Source organism: Herpailurus yagouaroundi, unplaced genomic scaffold (assembly GCF_014898765.1).
Source record: "Herpailurus yagouaroundi ecotype Mexico unplaced genomic scaffold, PumYag 190, whole genome shotgun sequence".
Taxonomy (NCBI): Eukaryota; Metazoa; Chordata; class Mammalia; order Carnivora; family Felidae; genus Herpailurus; species Herpailurus yagouaroundi.
This window is the reverse complement of record NW_024412421.1, coordinates 10,469,200-10,485,904: the sequence shown is the minus strand read 5'-3', so window position 1 is coordinate 10,485,904 and position 16,705 is coordinate 10,469,200. Positions and strand designations below refer to the sequence as shown.

The 16,705-nt window shown below is 52.7% G+C and overlaps 2 protein-coding genes across 4 annotated transcripts in view; both read right to left on the bottom strand.

The window, feature by feature from the left end:
• The window catches only part of CX3CL1 (C-X3-C motif chemokine ligand 1), a 12,351-nt gene extending 5,974 nt beyond the window's left edge, over nt 1-6,377 (bottom strand). For both annotated transcript variants that reach the window (XM_040498107.1, XM_040498109.1), the window contains exon 1: nt 6,161-6,377. In XM_040498107.1, the coding sequence (XP_040354041.1) occupies nt 6,161-6,230 (70 nt within the window). In that variant the 5' untranslated portion in view covers nt 6,231-6,377. The remainder of the gene's footprint in view (nt 1-6,160) is intronic.
• A 7,426-nt stretch (nt 6,378-13,803) lies between these two features.
• The window catches only part of CCL22 (C-C motif chemokine ligand 22), a 6,229-nt gene continuing 3,327 nt past the window's right edge, over nt 13,804-16,705 (bottom strand). The window contains exons 3-4 of one of the 2 annotated variants that reach the window (XM_040498105.1): nt 15,760-16,007; nt 13,804-15,535 (exon numbers count right to left, since the gene is read on the bottom strand). In XM_040498105.1, the coding sequence (XP_040354039.1) occupies nt 15,480-15,535; nt 15,760-16,007 (304 nt within the window). In that variant the 3' untranslated portion in view covers nt 13,804-15,479. The remainder of the gene's footprint in view (nt 15,536-15,759; nt 16,008-16,705) is intronic. The other variant, XM_040498106.1, reaches the window with a different exon arrangement.

Below are 16,705 nucleotides of genomic sequence, written 5' to 3'. Positions count from 1 at the left end.
TTTTTTTAATTTTTTTTTCAACGTTTATTTATTTTTGGGACAGAGAGGGACAGAGCATGAACGGGGGAGGGGCAGAGAGAGAGGGAGACACAGAATCGGAAACAGGCTCCAGGCTCTGAGCCATCAGCCCAGAGCCCGACGTGGGGCTCGAACTCACGGACCGTGAGATCGTGACCTGGCTGAAGTCGGACGCCTAACCGACTGCGCCACCCAGGCGCCCCAATAAAATTTTTTTTAATAAATAAATAAAAATAAAAAAATAAAAATCAAGTTGTGGAGCGCCTGGGCGGCTCAGTCAGTTGGGTGGCCCACTTCGGCCCAGGTCATGATCTCGCAGTCCCTGAGCTCAGGCCCCGTGTTGGGCTCTGTGCTGACAGCTCAGAGCCTGGAGCCTGCTTTGGATTCTATGTCTCCCTCTCTCTCTGCCTCTCCCCCACTCGTGCTCTGTCTCTCAAAAATAAATGTTAAAAAATAAATAAATAAAAATCAAGTTGCCAGCTAGGGTGCCTGGGTGGCTCAATTGGTAAGCATCTCTTGGTTTTGGCTCAGGTCATGATCTCATGGTTCATGAGTTTAAGCCCCACATCTGGCTCTGCACTAATGGTGTGGAGCCTGCTTGGGATTCTCTCTCTCTCTCTCTCTCTCTCTCTCTGCCCCTCCCCCACATGCTCTCTCTCTTTCAAAATAAATAAATAAAAGCTTTTTTAAAAGCTATAAAAATTTTTTTAAATGAAATTAAGTCACTGTCGTTGGTCAGTATACAGAAGGGGAGACAAATTGGAGAGTGACAGGGACCTGCCTGAGGTCACACAGCCAGCAAGTGATGGGACAGGCTCTCCTGTGAGGCCAGGCTCTGATCTTTTCTGGGCCCATGGGTCTACGCACCCCCCCTTTCCCCCAGTAAGTCACCAGCTCAACTATCAACCCCCCGACCCTCCACCCCCTGCATACACACCCCACTCCTCCCTCACAGGCTGATTCATATTCGTGGATTTCCATGACCTCTGAGATACACCCAGACCTCTCTCCACCACATCTCATGTGCCCACCCTATGACACATACACACACGTACACACACACACCAACAAACAGAATGCACACACATACCCCCCCCAAAAAACACATAAAGGCATACATACGATCAGGCACGTGTAATAGATAAAAAATTTTAAATGTGCAAGTACAACCACTTTCTAAGGAAGCTGGGAGCTGGGTCTGCTGAGTAGGGGGTAGGGGATCCTTTGTTCTGCCATTAAGACCCAAGAGGAGTGTGGGAGTAGTTGCTAAGGGGAACCGAGGGGCCGTTTGGAGCCCCCTGGGCAAGACAGGGGAGCAGGAGTAAGGAGAAGGGGTGGAAGGTGGGGGCTGTGCGTGGGGTAGGGGCACAGTGGGATGGCTAATGGCCTGCTGATGGCATCTAGCCAGAGAGAAACCCCAGGACAGGGTGAGGGTGACTCAACAGAGTTGAGAGCTCAAATATTTTATGTAAACATTTGAAAAGCTGTTTGCATGGCTTTTCCTTTCTTCCTTCCTCCTTGCCCTAAAATCGCCAGCAACATTTATTCTGCTTGGTGTCTTCTCAAGAAGGGTATGTAAAAAATAAGGAAGAGCCTGAGTTTCAGAGCTGGGTCAAAGTCATATGCAGCAGAAGCAAGACCCCAGAGGGTCTTGCAAAATTCTAGAGGCCAGGACTTCCAGGGCAGTGGAGTCTGGAGAGCTGAATGAGAGCCCAGCAGAACCAGGGAGGACCCAGCTGATCCTTACTCATGCACAAGTATTTACACAGACATGGATGTGCAAACAGGCTCTGCCTTCCCAAATACAGGTGCAAGCACACGCACATGCACCCCTTCTAGAATGTGCCACCTCCTCTCCCATCGCTCCCCCGTAGCCTCAGCCCACCCCAACTGTGGAAGGGTGGTTCAGGATCTGCAGGGCTGCGCTAGCCTGGGCCATCAAGGGGCGACACTAGCAGCTCCTGAGGTGGGCAGGAAGCACTCCAGTGGCCGGTCCCTAAGCCACAGGCTGCCCTTTCTCTCTGAGGAACCAGGATGTGAAAGCGACTTCGCTGCCTTATCACCTGCCTTTGGAATGACTCGGCTGCATACTCCATAGACCCTGTTGAACAGAGCTGGGAAGGCAATCCCCTGGATTGGTCTGGTAGGTGCCCTTCTCTGAAAAGCCCCCGGAACAGTGCCCTCAGGTGACCTAGAGCCACGGGGAGGCTGCCAGTGGGCAGGAGGGATATGCTAGGTTTTGTGAGTCTGTGTCCTCGACTCTGTGTCCCAGGATGGGGCAGGCCCCTGCTTACTCCTGGGGCTTTAAAGAGCCACAAAGTCAGCCTGTCCCCAAAGTCCCCACCTTCTGTCACAGTGCCTAAATGCCCTTGGCCAGGTTCTGTTCCTGGGGAAGGGTTGTATAACTAACCTAAGGAGGCTTTTCTTCTCGGAACTGAAATTTTCTGTCCTGTCATTGGAGATAATTCTTCCAACCAGCCAGCCATTTACTGTCATATGAGTTTTGAGAAGGCAGGGACCTTGCCAGTCTTGGTGTCACAGTGCTTCCCAGCACAAAGTAGACATTCAAAAAATAGTAATTGAATGAAATCATGTCTCAGTTTACTTACCCCTCCGCCTACCTCCCCATCTGTCCATCCGTCCATCCATCCATCCTTCCATCCATCCATCTATCCATCCGTTTCCTGATTCAGCCAACACTTACTGAATTACTTTTGAGCATCTACAAAGACCTGGGCCCTCTTGTTCTTAACCCTGAGCCCTTCCTTCCTCCCATTGGTGCTGGTGCTGAGCTTAGAGAGAGTGCCTCAACCCCACACTATTAGCTCGTGGTATTTTCTCAGTCAAATGCTGATTTTCCCTCTTGCCAGGCCCAGTGCTGGGTGCTGTGAGGCACAGTGAGTTGAAGGCCTGTCTCTGTCCTCAGGAGGTCTCAGCCTGAAGGGCAGCCAAGACATGCCCACAAAGTATCATGACTTATTCTACTCTGTACTGGACCCTGTGCTTAGCACGGGCACATCTGCTCTTATTAATTCCCAGCACCCCTGCAAAGGGAGTATTGTTACCTCAATTTAATTGACTCCGAAGCTGATAATCAGGGAGGTTAAGTGACTTGCCCGAGGCCACACAGCTGCTTAGTGGCAGATCTTGTTTTCCTCCCAACCTCTGGACCTCCCCCTGTTCTAAACAGCCTTAAACACCAGGTGGAAACACCATGTTCCAGAATATACCCTAAATGTGCTGAGATTTGCATGAGGGAGAGACCACTTCCCACTGCAAGTAATCAAGGGAGGCTTCTTGGAGGAGGTATCCTGTAGGCTGGACCTCAAGGACTGCTAAGAGGCTTATGGGCAGGAGGAGACAAGAATGTTGTGGGTCTCTGGGTGAGGCGATAGAGACAGGGCTTGAGCCGTTGCTCAGGTGTGTGTCCTGGACAAGGCACTTGGGCTGTCTGAGCCTCAGTACCCTTACCTGTAAAATGGGCGTGGTAATATCTGCTTCACAGGGTGGTTATGAGAATGAAGATTTTTAAATATCTGGACCGGGGGTTTACTCAACAGCAACACCATTGACATTTTGGACCAGATAATTCTTTGTTGTGGGAACTGTCTTGTGCACTGTAAGATATTCAGCATCATCCCTGCCCTCTACCCACTAGATTTCTGAGCATCCCCCAACCAGAAATTTGGGGACATTTGTAATAACAAAAATGTCTTCAGAAATTGCCAAATGCCCCTGGGGGGGGGTGCCAAATCACCCATTGAGAACCACTGCCTGAAAGAGATACCCATGAAGATCTTCCCTCACCTCCCTTGATGGCTACTTCTCCGGGAGTCCCTCCTGACCCCTACTTAAAATTTCAACACCTCCTCCCCGCCCCCCGCAGCCCCCCTCCATGTTTTTTTAAATCACAGCTTGTTGGGGCACCTGAGTGGCTCAGTCGGTTAAGCGTCCACTCGATTTCAACTCAGGTCATGATCTTATGGTTCTTGAGTTTGAGCCCCACGTAGGGCTCTGCTCTGGCAGTGCAAAAGAATTCTCTCTCTCTCTCTCCCTCTCTCTCTCTCCCCCTCCCCCTCTCGCTCTCTCTCACAATAAATAAACATTTAAAAAAATTTTTTTAATGTGAATAAATCACAGCATGTTTTTCTTTCTAACAGACCAAATGGTTTACTGATTTATTTTTTTGTATCATCTGTCTTCTCCGGTGAGTGTTCAGCACTCTGAGGACTGGGATCTTTGGCCGTTTTATTCGCTGATGTGGCCCCAGCACCTACAACGGTGGCTGGCACCCAGTCGATGCCCAACGAATATTTGTTCAATGAATGAACAAAATTCACAAGAAAGCACTCTGTGGCACATGCAATTTGAACCAACGAAGAAATAGAGGAATTTTTATTTAAATTCGACCGGGGCCTGGATCTGACAGTCTGAATTTATCTTCCCGTGCCTTCCCCATCCACCTCCACAGCTAATCGGGGGGCAGACTACGGCAGCTTAAAACAGGTTTTTTTCTCCGCCTCTTTCTTGTCAGGGTTTGAGTAGGAGTGAATGCGTCAGTGCTCGGGGAGAAAATTCTCTGCTCTGACTTGTATCTGCAGGTTTGTTATATAAAGCAGAGGAGCCTCCCTCCTGCCACAGCCCCGCAAACCCACATTTGGGGACTGACGCACCTGCCCCCCGCACCAGCCAGAGCTGCAGCCACAAAGCTCCCAGCACCCCGTGGGGTGTCTCTGGCTTCTGGACCACGCCATACACTCCTTCGTCCTGCGGGGCCTCCCGGGGGGTCTCTCAGAGCCACGAACGTCAGTGTGGGTGAAGACCTCCAAGGTGAGTCTAGCCCAATACCAGGAGGAGGACGTGAAATTGAGGCTCAGAAGGGTTGAATTAGTGTATCTTCCGGCAAAGTCAGTGACCAAGATCAGGGCAGAAATAAACAGAGTGTCCAGGGTCCCCCCCAACCCCAACCTGGGATCCCTCTTTATCTTACCATACGAACCCTTCACTCCAGCACCCGTGCTCCTCCCGCTTCCAAAATGCCTTCCTAGGCTTTGGGCCTCACCGCACAGGAGGCAATAGCTATATTCGAGGGTGTAATCGCTGGGACCAAAGAAGGCGAGACCCCACTTGGGGTCACGGCCATGGCAAAGCAACTTCCATCTGATTCCCTGTCGTCTAGTGCTCACTGCCTCCAAACACCTCTGGCTTTAGGGTTCAAGCCCAGGAAGCCAGCAGCACTTGGCCTCTCATGCCCCCCATCACCACCACCTGCTCCCTGGTCTGCTCTTGGTTTCCCCCACATAGAAAGACTCGAAAGGCAGTTTGCTCCATGGAGGTGTCCTGGCAGCTTGAGACGGCTCTCATTCCCTCAGACTTGCTGTGTGTCCCAAGGCAGACTCCTAGCCTCTCTGAGCCTCAACCTGCCAGATGGTCTGACCTCCCTGGGTCTCCATCTTCGTCATGTCGGTGGGATGCATACCTCATGCCCGACCACGTCCTACACTCCAGAAAGCAAGTATTTGGAGGTGAAAGCATTTTCTAAGCTATGCTTGGAAGAGGAGGATGCTATCATGGTCGAGAGACGGGCAGAGGGACTACAGAGCAGAGCAACAGCAACAAGCCCAGTCCCTGATCTGCAATGACCTTGGTCTCCACGGTTCCTGGGCCCCCTACTCAAAACCAGGGCAGGAGAAAATCCTAACCATGGCCTGGGCCGCGGCCACGGCTGCGACTCAGGAATCGGGGCTGCCAGTTACACATTAACCCCGGGGGGAGAGACCCAGCCCGCTGTCAGCCAGGGCCCCCCACCCAGACGCCCGGCAGGAACTTCCTCAGGCTTCCCTGCCCCCCTCCCTCCTAAGACCCCCTTTGTGCCTGGCGCCCTTGTGCGGTCCACACCACCTCTCGGCACTGCCAGAGCAGTAGCTACCTTGCTCGCTGGGCCAGGCGGGCACAGTCTCTGAGCCTGGAAATCTTTCTAGCGGGAGGGACAGCCCTGAATCTGGGGTCAGGGAGGAGCCCAGCCCCCTGTACCACACCCTTTGGAAGGAGCTGCTATGGACCTTACCCAGGCGGGGTCTGCCCCCCACCCCATGTCAGGCCTGAAGGGCACGAGTGGGGCTGCAGTCTCCCCCACACTCACCGGCTAGAAGCGCAGTCAGATGGCAGAGGGCGGCCAAGCGGAGCAGCCACGAGACAGGTGGTGAAGCCATGGCCGAGGGCGGGCGGGGGTCCGGGCGGGGGTCCGGGCAGGGCCGGTGTCTGGGTGTCTGAGCTCAGTGCCGTGCCCTCGCCGCCTGAGCTCTGTCGCTTTTTATAATGGGGCTTGCTGCCTCTGCCTCTGCCTCCGCCTCCAGCCCCCGCAGGCAGTCGGTGGGAGGGGAAAGGAAGGGAGCCAGCGTGCAGCCGCTGGATTCCTCAGGACGTTGCCAAGGAACAGAGCTGGCTCGGGCCTGCAGCAGGGGAGGGGGGCACCGGGCTGGCGGCTCACTAGGGTTCCTCACATCAGACCTGCCTGGGAAGCTGGACCGGGCTTGAGAGCATTCAAAGGGCATCCTCAACCCCCCATCTGCGGGGCTCCCCACGTCCGCCCGCCCTGGATTCTGGCCTGGGACCCCAGCCCTAAGTAAGCAATAAACAAAAGGACGGAAGAACAGAGTGCCGGCTGCCAGCAGGCCAGGAGGGCCTCGGGACCCTACAGTTTGGATCGGACAAGCTCTCCTTTGATCTGGGAGACACATCCCTCCCACCTCATGAAAGACCCCCCAACCTTTCCCCCTCGAAGCCCCACTTCCCCGGGGGATCTCGTTCAGCAATGTATCCCCGAGCCCCGCATGGAGCCTGGCAAACAATAGGGCCTCGGTACAGTACACGCTTGCTGGAAGAATGATCTGGCCCAACTTCATGGGGACAGATGGTGAAACTGAGCCCCAGAGAAGGGGTGGAATCACCTCAGGTCATTCAGAGCACTAGGGTGGAGAACAGACCAGACATGCACAGGGGCGCGTGTAGTTTAGGCCGCAGGAAAGAGCCCTGGCCTCCCTGCCTCCAGCTGCTCGACCTCTCCTTTCCTCCTTTACACCCGCCGCCACGCCCAGCTCTGGCCTCGCAGGGAACAGCGTGGCTGCTGGTCTCACCCTGGGTGCAGTCCTTGCCTGCACCTTGGTAGGTGCCCTGAACAAGGCCTCCCCCCCCTGGGGGGGGGGGGGGGGCGGCGGGGGGTGCCCCCCCCCCCCCCCCCCCCGCACAGGAGGGAGCTGGGCTCACCCACGGGGGAGGGGGGCTTTGCAGCTCTGACTTTCCAGGTTCTCCCTCCGTCACGTGACGGCCGGCCAGCCAGCTCCCACCACGCTGGTGGAAATGCATGGAGGCGTGTGGGTGCAGCACAGCCCGCTTTGAGGGCGGCCCTCCCTAAAGGCAGTGGCAACAATTCCTGACACCCTGGAAGAGTTCAACGGTCGCCTAGCCCAGCCTGATGCCAGGAGTTATCAATGAACCCCACTCCTATCTAGGTGTCTTTGGCTACCAGCCAACTGGGAACCAGTTTGTCCCTGAGCCACTGCCCCAGGCTACAGAGCCAGTTGGTCTAGGCTGGGCTGGGCAGAGAAGTCACAGCCCCTATTGCCAGAGACCCCCTCGCTCCCCCAAGCACAGTGAGGCTTCTGGGGCGTGGAGGTAGGAGGCTGGACGCCCCTTCTCGATGGGGAGGAGCGCCCCTGGCTCGGGCCCATTGCACCAGGCTTGGAGAACCCGTCCCAGCCCAAGCAGATATAAAGCCAGTGACCTTCACTTTTCCGTCGTCCAGCCCCTCATCTTAAGACTGGGAAAACGGAGGTGCAGAGAGGGACAAGCAGTGTAACAACTGAAGTCCAAGGTTGTTTCTACTCTGCCCATGGAGGTAGGAGCAGATGAAGAAGGGGGCAGGGGGAGGGGGAGGAAGAAGAGAGGGAGGAAGGGCAGGGCAGGGCAGGGGGAGGGGGAGAAGTGGAAGGAGGAGGGGCAAGGGAAGGAAGGGGAAGGGGGGAGGCAAGGGACAAGTCCTAGGAAGCCCTCCACTTCGCAAAGGACAAGAACCAGGTTGGGCCAGGTGTTTGGGGCGTTAAGACACTTGTTCCCCTGGCCCCAGACTTTGCTCCAAAGAAGTATTTAGAAAGCATTTGGAATGGAAAGTATTTGGAATCAGTTGGCCCTGGCGCAGTACTACTTCTGTGTGATCTTGGGCAGCTTTCCTACCTCTCTGAGTTCACGCTTAACTCTGAGACAGGCACTGTGTCAAGCACTTTGTATGAGTAACTTGGGTCACCGTGACCCAGCGTGTAAGCAAAACACTATCACGGTCCGTTTTATGGATGGGGAAACTGAGGAATGCAAGCGTTAAGTAATTTTTCTGAGGATCACCAGCCAAGAAGTGAGGGAGACTGGATTTGCCTCAGCCAGCTGGCCCTGGAGTCTGAGCTCATGACCACCAGGCCACACAACCTCTCTCTATCCCCACTGTGAGGACTGCTGAGGATTGAGTTTACACCCATAAGGTGTTCAAACACCAAGTACGGCTCAGCTTTTCCTTGTTCAGCCCCTGGGGACATCTCTACCCTCTTCCGGCCCAACTCCTCCCCCCCCCCCCCCCCCCCCCTGCAATATCAGACTGGTCATGACTCCCCACTTATCAAGGTGTTAAGGACTGAGTTTAGATAATTCAGTTTGGACACAGTAACTAAACTTGCAAGTCAGCCAAGACCTGAAGCCAAACATGACTCCACCACTTATGAAAAGAATCACCTCCAGCAAGTTACTTAATCTCTCCAAGCCTCAGCTTCCCCATCTGTAGAATGGGATGCTAACAGCGACTTCACCAAATCACTCACTGGGGGAGTTCATAAAACTAACGACTTTCACAGGGCCAGGCACGCAGGAGCCGTGAACGTTTGCTATTGAGCCCTGGTGTGTGCCTGGCCCTGTGGTGGCACGGGGACTCAAAGGCAGCCCTCGCTTGGTAGGAAAGAGAAGTCCTACCACAGACTCTAAGGCTGTGGACCTGGGACAGGGAGAGAGGCTTTATTCTTGTCCAGGAATCAAGGAAAGCAGGGGTGAGCAGGAGAGAGAGATCATGTTTCAATCAGAAGATGGGCAGAATTTTGCTTTGTTTCTTTTACAGTGTTGTTTTGAAAAATTCTAAACAATAAAGAAGAAGGAAGGGAACAAAGATCTTTCATATCTTCGGCACCTAAATTCAATGATTAGCATTTTCCCACATTTGCTTTTTTTTTTTTTCCTGCCAAGCCATTTCAAAGTAAATTATGGATGTCTGAAACTTTGCCCCTAAATCCTTCAGCACGCATGTCCACAGTATAAAGACACTGTCTTACATAAATATACTATTACCCCACCTAACAAAATTAACAATAATTCCTATATGTCATGTAATATTTGGTTAATACTCAAATTTCTCCATTGTCCCCAAAATGTATCTTATAGCTTCACCTTCCTTTCTCTTTCCTTCTTCCCCCCCCCTTTTTTCTTTCCTTCTTCCTCCCTCCATTCCTCCTTCCCTCCCTCCCCTCCTTCTCTCTTTTATTTTTGAACCAGGGTTCAATCTAGGTTTCTGCCTTGCAACTGGCATTTATTTTTAGTCTACAAAAGATCCCCTGCACATCCACTTTCTGAAGAGTTTCAAAACTATTGTCTTACGCACTGATCTCATAATTTGTCTAATGGTTTCTTTGTGATGTCATCTAATTCATTCCCCTAACCTATTCACTTCCTGTAAATTGCAGTCAGATCTACAGGCTCTATTAGACCCCAGCTACATGTTCTTGGCAAGACTCTGTTATGAATAATGCTGTATCTTTCACATTACACCTGTTATATCCATCATGGCACACAGGTTGTTCCGCTGCCCTTGGTGGACTGATTGATGGGCACCTACCCTCGGTCTCTCTGCTGGAGAAGGGTTATCCCCGTTGTGATTTTTGTTTTTTGTTTTTTTGTTTGTTCATTTTGTTTTTTATTTGAGAGAGAGAGAGGGTGAGAGGGAAGGAGAGAGAATCCCAAGCAGGCTCTACGCTCAGCACAGAGCCCTACGCAAGGCTCAATGTGGGGCTCGATCTCACAACTCTGGGATCATGACCTGAGCCAAAATTAAGAGTCAGATGCTCAACCAATGGGGCCACCCAGGCGCCCCTGTCCCCTTGGTGATCTGTAAGTAACCCGCACTGGGCAGATAGGCAGGATTTTGACATACCATTCCTGGCAGAGGGAAAAGCTAACCAAGGGAAAAAGGGGATAGGGAACGGTCCCATGCCATTGGCTCTGAGGACGAAGTGGGCAGGGAGGCTGCTTTGGACACCTTAAAGCTGGTGTGAGGAGTGAGAGTTCTGTTCAGGGGCAGAGGGGAGCTGGGGAGGTTTTGAGCTGAGGAATAACTAAAGCAACAATTAGAACAGCGCTGGGTGGCAGGAGAAAGGGTTCTCGGGGGTCGGTGGAGAGGAGGGGGAGGGGGCATCCTCCCCACACCTTCCTCAGGCCTTCTAGGAGCCCGCCTGGGTGTCCCAGGCAGCAGGCAGCCTGAGTGTTCTTGTGGGATGGGCTGGACTCCCCGAGCCCCCAGAGCAGAACAGAAACAGCAGAGCAGGGTGCCAGGGACACTCCTGTGGGGGCCCAGGATGGTAGGAGGGACAGGGTGGCCAGTGAGATGGCCATCTCCAGGGCCCCTGGGGGACAGTCCTGCCTAGTTCCTCCCCACCTCACCCAGCTCTGCTCAGCTCACCTCTTTTGGTCCACGAGAAGAGTTGTTCACATGCACTTGGCCCTTCCTCTGTCTGTGCACAGCCCTGGCCATACCTTCTTTTATACTGTGGCAAGATACACATATCGTAAAATTCACCTTTTGCACCATTTCTGAGTGTTCAGTGACATTCACATGTCTGTGTAACCATCACCACCATCCATCTTGAGAATTTGGTTACCTTGCGAAACAGAACCGCGGGGCCCATTAAACAGTAACTCCCACTTACTCCTCCCCTGGCCCCCACAACCCCCCAGCCTATTCTCTGTCTCCATGACTTTGACTACTTTAGGTGTGATAGCGTGTTCGTCCTTTTGTGACTGGCTTGTTCCACTTAGCAGAATGTCTTCAGAAGTTCAGCCATGCTGCAGCAGGGCTCAGAATTTCCTTCCTTTTTATTTTGTTTTGTTTTTTTTAATGTTTATTTATTTTTGAGACAGAGAGAGACAGAGCATGAACAGGGGAGGGTCAGAGAGAGGGAGACACAGAATCTGAAGCAGGCTCCAGGCTCTGAGCTGTCAGCACAGAGCCCAACGCGGGGCTCGAACTCACGGACCCTGAGATCGTAACCTGAGCCGAAGTCGGATGCTTAACCGACTGAGCCACCCAGGCGCCCCCTGGAATTTCCTTCCTTTTTAAGGCTGAGTCATATTCCATTGTGTGTGTGTACCACGTTCTGCTTCTCCATTCACCTGTCAGACACTGGGGCCCTGCCCACCTTTTGGCTATTGGGGAGGACGCTGCTATGAACATGGGTGTCCAAATAGCTGTTCCAGCCCCTGCTTTCGATTCTTTTGTGTACATCCCCAGAAATGAGATTACTGGAAGAGATGATAATTCTACGTTTGATTTTTTGAGGACCCACGATACTATTTTCCCCCATGACCACCCTACTTTACAGTCCCACCACCAATGCACAAGGTTGCAATTTCTCTAGACGCTCACCGATCTTTTTTCTTTCCTAAGATTTTATCTTGATTTTTTAAAGACTTATTTTGGGGCGCCTGGGTGGCGCAGTCGGTTAAGCGTCCGACTTCAGCCAGGTCACGATCTCACGGTCCCTGAGTTCGAGCCCCGCGTCGGGCTCTGGGCTGATGGCTCAGAGCCTGGAGCCTGTTTCCAATTCTGTGTCTCCCTCTCTCTCTGCCCCTCCCCCGTTCATGCTCTGTCTCTCTCTGTCCCAAAAATAAATAAACGTTGAAAAAAAAAATTAAAAAAAAAAGACTTATTTTATTTTTTTAACGTTTATTTATTTATTTATTTTGAGAGAGAGAGAGAGAGACAGAGAGACAGAGAGCCAGAGCTCATGGGTGGGGTGAGGGGCAGAGGGAGAGAGTGGGAGAGAGAATCCCAAGCAGGCTCCGCACTGTCAGCACAGAGCCCAACACAGGGCTCGATCCCGCAAACCATGAGCTCATGACCTGAGCCAAAATCCAGAGTCAGGTGCTTAACCGACTGAGCCACCCAGGCACCCCAAGATTTTATTTTTAAGTAATTTCTACACCTAAGGTGGGACTAGAGCTTACAACCCTGAGATCCAGAGTTGCATGCTCTGTTTTTTCCTTTTTTAAAACAAACATCCTGACGAGTGTGAGTGGTATAGCCATCTGGTTTTGATTTGCATTTTCTTGATGACTAGTGATGTTGAGAATCTTTTCATGTGTTTATTGGTCATTTGAATACACCTTGTTTGGCGAAATATATATTCAAGCTTTGCCCATTTTGTGTATTAGGCTGTCTTATCTCACTGGCTTAGGCTTATCTTAGGCTATACCTTCTTATCTACTGGACTCTCACAATCTCACCTACTCTTGCTAACCTCGTGATAACTGCTTTTATTGCCTCCGTTCACAGAGGGAGAAATTGAGGCTCAGAGACCAGGGAACTTGCTCCAGACTCCCAGTCAGTGAGAGTTCCTGTGCTTATCTGAATGCATGGCATATGCTCTTCTCGATGCTTCTCCCTGCCTCCCAGACAAGTGCTCTTGGGTGTCTGAACCCACTGCCCTGGAAATCCCACCGTGAGAGCCAGATCTGAAGGGGAGCAAAGGCCACTTGTGCCAAGATGTCCACTGAGAAAATAATGAAGCTGTCCCAGGGACGGCAGGGTCCTTTTTTGTTGTTTGGGCAGAATGAGCTGAGGGTAGAACTCCAGGAAAGCAGGTCCAGAGGAGTTGAGGAGCACACGAAGGAGACGCTTCCCATACCCACTGCCGCTTTCTCCCCGCGCACAGCTTGTTTGTGCTTCCCAGCATCCCTTGCAGGCAGGGTGGCCACGTGACTGAGTTGCGCCAATGGCAGGCGAACAGAGGCGAGGAGCCGCGCTTCCTGGCCTGGCTCGTGAAGTCCTCGCACAAGTTTAAGTTCTCTTTCCCCATCCGCGGGAGGTTGGGGAGCCGTCTGGGTCCCGGAGGAGGGTGGGGCCGTGAGGAGGAAAGAGCCTGCGTCCCTGAATGACCCCGTGGAAGGTAGGAGCCCACAGACCAGCATCAGGTGTCACACGCGAAGAAAAAAGCTTCTGTGCAATTGAGCCACTGAGATTTTGGAGCAGTTTGTTGCAGGAAACAGCCTTTCCTGACTAATACACCTTCCTCCTCCTCCTCGGCGGTGACGCTTGAAGGGGGAAGGCTGAGGTTGGGTTATTGAAATCAGTGACTAAACGACTGACTGACTGGCTGGCTGAATATGCTGGTTAAAGCTCTAGACTTAGGCCCTGAATGAGTGATTTCATCAGATCCTCCTAACAAGAGGGTGGGGGAGGAGGATGGGGGGTGGGGGATGAAGGTGAGGCCCGGTGGACGAATGTCTGGAGCTTTCTCTCGGCACCCGCACAGCTGCTCCCCAGGTCTGACGTCTAATCCTGGCTTCCCACCGACTCACAGGGTGACCTTGGGCAGGCCAGCTCACAGGCCAGTAATGTTAAGGGCTTCCCCGTGGGAGAGGCGGCGATCGTGCCCCCTGCCCCACCTCCCAGGGACAGCAAATGCCAAGGCACAAAGCAGACACTGTGGTAGAGGGTTTATTTTTCAGAAGGCCCGAGGGACCGGGGCAGGACAGGAGGGCAGAGCAATCCCAGGGCGCTTGAGGGCCCTATGCGCGGGCAGTGGGCAGGTTAACACTTTCAGTGTTCACGGTGGGCAGGTGACCGTGGGCTCCGGGCCCTGGAAGACACTGAGTTTTGCTCCCCATGTCTTGGACCTGAACCCCACAGCAACCCCATAATATGGGTCTTCTCATTCTCAAGCGAGGCTCAGAGAGGGTCAGTGGTCTCCTAAGATTCACACAGCATCAACCACCCTGCTAAACTGCACCACGCTCCCTTGGAGAGAAACGAGCACGTGTAAAGTTTATTTCCTTGACCTGGGGAATCTATTGTCCCCAAGGAAGTGCAGAAAAGCCCCAAGTCCCAGGCCTTATCCTGGCCCCTCCCAGCTGAGAACAATCTCCACCCAAGGCTCTTTCCCTTAACTATACCCTACACACTCCCAGGGACAGGAAAGTTCCACCTCGTCCCCCTCCCAAACAGTTCCTAAAACTTTTCCATTCAACCCTTTGGCCTCTTACGCATTTGCCCTCTTTTCTTATAGAAATATATTTAGAGCTTGCAATATCAAGCCAAGGGTAGTCATTCACACCATAGCATAAAGTTGGTTATCAGTTATTTGGGGAAGGAGAAAGGGAAAGTGGGGAACTCTGAAGAGGTCAAGCCTGGGTGTCAGAGGTTAGAGGAGCAAGAGGGAAACAAGAAAGAGTCAAAAAGCCCAACACAGAGGTAAAATGGGGAAGAGAGGTGAATCTGGGTAAATTTGAGGTTTCACAATTGACTCAACTGGCTGCTTTCTAGATCAACTTGAGTCTCTGTACTGATGTGTGAGGACGTTTGGGGGATGGGCCATGGCAGAGGAACATTATTTTTATTGATTCAGTCTGTAGCCGTTCATTGAGCCCTGATTCTGAGCCAGGCCCTGTGCTCTGCGTTGAAGGCCAATGGACAAAGTAACAGGTGTGGGACCTTGATCCAGCCAGTGGGGCGGTAGGACGAGTTCCCCAAGTCCTGAGAATTCTGGGTAGACTGTGATCAAGGCTGTTAAGAGGGGACAGAGGGCCAGGGGACATCTGAAAAATAAAACTCAATTGCTGGCTGCGTGGGTTGAGCAGTGCCTCGGAGGGCCGGTAGGGGTGGACACACACAGGTGGTGGGGAGGCATCCTGGGCGTCAGGTGCAGCCTGGAAAAAGACTTGGAAGTGGACATGTATGGCACGGATTTGGAGAACAGGGAGCTGGAGTCCAACATGTGTGAAGGGAAATGAGGCAGGGCTGGGGACAGGGGTGCCAGGCTCAGGAGCTCTCACCTCAGCTTGGGGCAATGGGGAGCCATGGAAGAGTTTTGAGCAGGAGAGTAACTGACCAGGATTGCGGCCCCTCTGGCTGCGGTGAGGCAGAGAATGGGTTAGAGGGACAAGAGGGGAGATGAGTGACAGTGTGGAGGCTCCTCTGAGGGTGACAGCTACAGGCACAGAGATAAGAGATTGCGGAGAGATCCATCGGCACAGGCTTGTGTTGAGGGGCGGCTGTAACGGCCGAGAGGTGGGGCTCTGTGAGCCTTCCTGGAGGAGCCAAAGCCACGGTCATCAGGGCAGGGCCCTTTCTCATGGGTTCATCTTCTGCAGAATCTTCTTCACCCAGGGCAGCCTGGGGTCAGCACAGATCTCCCGGTCCCTGACCGTAAGGAAGCTGGAAGGAGACACCAGGAAGGCAATGAGGGAGCATTAATTAGCATGCAGCAAGAATGCCACATCCCTTCTCTGGAAGCTTAACATTTATGAGTCACTTACTGTATGCAGAGATGCCCACTAGACAGAGTCACTTCACATTTATGAGGCACCCACCCTATGCGGGGGTACCTGCTATCTAGAGCGGTTCAAAGGTTACGAGGCCTCTGTTGTATGTAAACTTACTTCTTAAGCGGGGAGAGGGGGGAAGAGCAGCTAGAATTTCCTGGACTCTTCGTCTAGGCTTGAGGGCCAGGTCAGGCCAAGAAATAGAATGCCCAAGAGTCTCGTGATCATGGCTGATATTGCCTTGGAAGAGAGCCAAGAGCACGAACTTTGGAGCCAGATCCTCTGGCCCAGCTCTGCCATTGTTAGCACGTCCCTTAGTTTCCACATCTGTGAAATGAGGATAATAATCGTGGTCCTCACAGGAGCTGAATGAAGATTAGATGAGTTAATATAAACGGAAGTGTTCAGAGCAGTAGATAGTAGGTGCTCTGGAACCCCGTAACTGCCAGGAGCTGGCCTGGACTTTTAACATTGATTTTCTCTTCTTTTCCTTGTCTTGTCTTTTTAAAGGTTACTTCAATGTTTATTTATTTTTGAGAGAAACAGAATGTGAGCAGGGGAGGGGCAGAAGGAGAGGGGTAGACACAGACACAGGATCCAAAGCAGGCTCCAGGCTCCGAGCTGCCAGCACAGGGTCTGAAGCGGGGCTCAAACTCAGGAAACTGCGAGGTCATGACCTTAGCCGAAACCACGAGTGAGACGCCACTCAACCGGTTGAGCCACTCAGGTGCCCCTTAACGTTGATTTTCTTAATAAGTCCTTACGACAACCCTATGAGGCCCTATCATTCTATCCATTTCACAGGTGAGGAAAGTGGGGCCTGAAGGGGTAAAGCAGCTTGCCTGAGTGCCTGAGCTGGTCAGATCTGATTCACTGTGCCCCCTGGGGGCGCAAAGCACAAAGCAGAGGACTAGGCACTGGCCCAAGATCACTTAGCAATTGCGGGCGAAGTCTCCCACTTTGCCCAAGGTGCAGTAAGTACCAGGCCAGGCCCTTGGGGCTCTCAGCTGTTGTGGGCAGGAGTGGACTTAAAGCTGGCCAGTGGTCAGAAACATTCCCCCTC